Source organism: Orcinus orca, chromosome 2 (assembly GCF_937001465.1).
Source record: "Orcinus orca chromosome 2, mOrcOrc1.1, whole genome shotgun sequence".
Lineage (NCBI taxonomy): Eukaryota > Metazoa > Chordata > Mammalia > Artiodactyla > Delphinidae > Orcinus > Orcinus orca.
Genome location: NC_064560.1, coordinates 9,611,879 through 9,615,782, shown reverse-complemented (window position 1 = coordinate 9,615,782; position 3,904 = coordinate 9,611,879). Strand labels below are relative to the sequence as shown.

Here is a 3,904-nt window from a genome sequence, read left to right as displayed (position 1 = left end):
TAAATGTTGGAACCAAGCCTGTAACACTTTGATTTAATGCTTCAGAATGAACTTGAATCTTGGCCAAACTCACCAATTATTTGGCTTCAGTGTACGAACCTGAGCTGCATTTAGCTTCCCCTCCTGTCCCCTGGGTCCTGGACTGGAATCTCTGGGTGAAAGCAGAGCTGGTCTGTGCTTGGGGCTCAGCGTGGCTGCTAGCCATGGTTTGCAGTAAAGGCAGGGGTGGGAATGGGAAAAGGAAAGGTGTACAGTCTCCTCTGACGCTTTCTCAGAATCCCTCACCCCGTTCTTAAACAAAGCCTTATAGGCACTGAAAGTTTCAGATTTTTAGTTTTTAAATTATTGGTCGTGGAAGTTAGATAAGCGCTTTAGTACGCTCCATGTTTTTTGGCCATTCTTTGGAAGCATGGTACTCGATACAGGTTTGAGCTTTTGTGCTTGTTTGATACTAGTTGATACAATAAGTGCTTCAATATCAAACAGAAATGAAAGCTGCGTTTCCCTTGCCACTCCTGAAAACTCTACCGTGGCCCTCTACGGTGTGTATTTAGGAACTGAGAGTTTAGAATCAATCCTCAGATCCCACAGAACCCCTAACTTCAGATATTGTCACCGTGTTTCCTAGGGTATAACGACACTTTTCCCGCATGGAAAATGCACTGGGCTGACTCTGTCAAAGAGCTGTATCTTAGACGGGCACTGAGAGAAGATCGGCAATTTCAAGACCGAGCCCCCTGGGTCGTTCCGGGGCCGCGGCGACCACCCCAAGATGGGGATGCTGAAGAGGAGGGTCCTGCTGGAGGACGTGACCATCAACTGCAGCAGGGACTCCGAAGTACCCGAGCCTCCGGTAGGTCACCGGTGGAAGGAGGTGCGGTGCGACCGCACGGTCACGTGGTTGGCGGCGTGGACAGAGAACGTGCAGAACTCCATCAAGTACACCATGCTGAACCCCAGCTCCAAGCCGAAGGGGGAGAGAGATTGGGAGAAGTATGAAGTGGCTCAGCGCTTGAAAGGAGTCTGGGCGAGATCCGTTCTCAGTACCGGGCCGACTGGAAGTCCCGAGAAATGAAGGCCAGACGATGCGCTGTGGCCCTTTATTTCATCGACAAGCTGGCGCTGCGAGCCGGGCACGAGACGCAGGAGGGCGACGCGGCTGACACGGTGGGTGGCTGCTCCCTCCGCGTGGAACACGTCCAGTTGCACCCAGGGGCCGGTGGCTGCCCGTACGTCGTGGAATTCGACTTCCTGGGACAGGACTCGATCCGCTACTACAACAGAGTGCGGGTGGAGAAGCCGGTGTACGAGAATCTGCAGCTGTTCATGGAGAACAAAGGCCCTGGGGATGAGCTCTTTGACAGACGGACCACCGCCAGTCTGAACAAGCACCTGCAGGACCTGATGGATGGCCTGACGGCCAAGGTGTTCCGGACCTGCAACGCCAGCCTCACCCTGCAGGGCCAGCTGAGAGCGCTGACCGGAGCTGAACACAGCGTAGCCGCTAAGATTCTGTCTTACAACCGAGCAAATCGGGCCGTTGCCGTTCTCTGCAACCATCAGCGGGTGACTCCCAAGACCTTCGAGAAGTCGATGCAGACTCTTCGGTAGAAGATTGCGGTGAAGAAGAAGCAGGTGGCCGAGGCCAAGGCACAGCTGAAGAAGGCAAGGGCCGACCACAAATCCAGAGGGGACAGCAGGTTCAAGAGCTTCCTGGAGAAGAGGGGACGGCTGCTGGAGAAACTGGAGGAGCAGTCGGGAGACTGAGCTTGCAGGCCACAGACAAGGAGGACAGCAAGCAGGTGGCCCTGGGCACGTCCAAGCTCAACTACCTGGACCCCCAGATCAGTGTCGCCTGGTGTAAGAGGTTTGGGGTGCCCATGGAGAAGATCTACAACAAGACACAGAGGGCTCTCGACATGGCAGGCAAAGACTTTGAATTCTAAATGAGCATCTCTGTGCCTCGTTGGAACTTATTTTTTTTCACCATTAAAGCAGATGGGGGAATTTTATACAAAAAAAAAAAAAAGAGCTGTCTCAGAAGGCACACATCAGGTCCCTGCAAACTCAGGGAGCCCACCCTCTTGTTGGTGCATGTCTGAGGCCACAGGTTTCCACGCTGCCAAACAAGTCGGTGGGGACATTCTGGCAGCTTGACGGTGATTTTTATGTGGAAGGATGTTAAGAGCCTCCCAGATGCAATTCAATCAGACCAGGAACCATGTTAGACAATTCTGCCAAATTTATACTAATGTAAAGTAAGCTAGGTGGCTGTTCACTCCTTATCATTATTTTTGTAACACTTGATCTAAGTCAAAAGTTTAAGAAAAGAGCTTGCCCCTTCCTCCTCTCCTCCCACCTTCATGGCCTTTGTTCCGACAAAATGACATTGATTTAGGATCCATTAGATTAACCAGTTGCTTCTCAGACAAACTAAAAGTAATCCCGAGCTGATTTTACCATCTATTGGTTTCCAAACAAGTTTGACAAAACCCATGAATTTCCATGGAGAAACTCAACTTCTCTGTGTAGATGCTTTGACCTGTACACAGAAGCTGGCTCTTTGTAACCAATAGCCTTGTAATATTTGAAGGTTTAAAAAGTCTGCCCAAATGTGGGGAAAAGCTAAGCATCAATTTAAAAAACTAGTGAAAATTTTGAGCTCACTTACAAAAACAAAGAAACAAAGAAACATGTATATATTATGTACATAATACACAAAATAGTGAAACCCTGGAGAAGCTACAGGTAGACATTTAGGGATCAAGAATTTTGATTTATTTGTTAGGAAATGCAAGACTCTACACATGTTTATTTGACATGTGTTCTAAGAATGTAAATGTTGGATATGGTACGATAATCTCAGGGCAGCCACAGGAGGAAATAAGAATGAGGCTTAGAAGGAAGAGTTGATTATACACACAGGTCCTAGAGGGCCACCACATGAGATGCAGGGCCACAGGGGAAGCACCAGGTTTGGGTCAGGTGGGAGAAGACAGGAACAAGGGGAAATTCCAGCTCATCCTTTATTGGGATTTCTGTGAGAAAAGCAAGACAAATCAGAGTAAAGAGTTTAGGTTTGGATAATTACAGGAAAGCCTGGGCTATAGGATGGTGTCTCGCTGGTGGTACCCGGCCCAGGGATGACTTGGAGCTTGGTTTGTGAGAAATAGATAAAGGAGTGGTTGAGGCCATAGACTTGGATTGGTTGGTTTGCACATGAAAAATGTGCTCCCAGCTCAGCACGTTGTTATCTTTAAGAAATGGGTTTCTCTTTTGGCCAGAAAGCTTTTGAAGGTGTCAAACCATCATCCAATACAGAAAAGGAAGAAACAATTAATACAGCATCTTTAGTCACTTTCACACTAAGTTAAGTGCTATGAATATTTTATATATAAGACAGTCTCTGTATTTCAAAATCCCAAACTACGGAACAAGGACATTTATAAGGGAAATGTTGATCATCTAGGAGAAAGAAGAGATGATCCTATATTTCTTAATAAAGTAGGAGGGGATAAGACCCATAGCGCACAGGGTGCTAAGGGTCTCAATTCCAAGGAGATGGTGCTCCACTGGTGTACACACTAATTAACTTAATAAAATATTACCACTAATTTAAAAAACTTCCTAAATTCCCATCCTTAATAACATTCTTACCTCTACTCCCAGAGTTAAGTAACTTTTGTTACTATCTTTCCTTTTTTTAAATTTTACTTTACAAAGTCTGAAAAGATATTTTAAGACAATTTTTTAGAGCAGTTTTAGGTTAACAGCAAAACTAAGAAGTTATAGAGTTTTCCATATGCCCCCGGTTCCTGCACTTACATAGTTTCTCCCATTATCAACATCCTCCAGCAGAGTGGTACACTTGTTATAATTGGTGAAACAGCATCGACACATCATA

At 46.7% G+C, this 3,904-nt stretch overlaps 1 protein-coding gene across 1 annotated transcript; it reads left to right on the top strand.

The window, feature by feature from the left end:
• Nucleotides 1-714: 714 nt before the first annotated feature.
• Nucleotides 715-1,946, top strand: LOC101274866 (DNA topoisomerase I, mitochondrial-like). Its single transcript, XM_012537162.2, is given in 3 exon segments — nt 715-1,019; nt 1,022-1,753; nt 1,756-1,946. Coding segments are annotated over 3 exon segments (1,170 nt in total). The 5' UTR covers nt 715-772.
• The last annotated feature ends 1,958 nt before the right edge of the window (nt 1,947-3,904 follow it).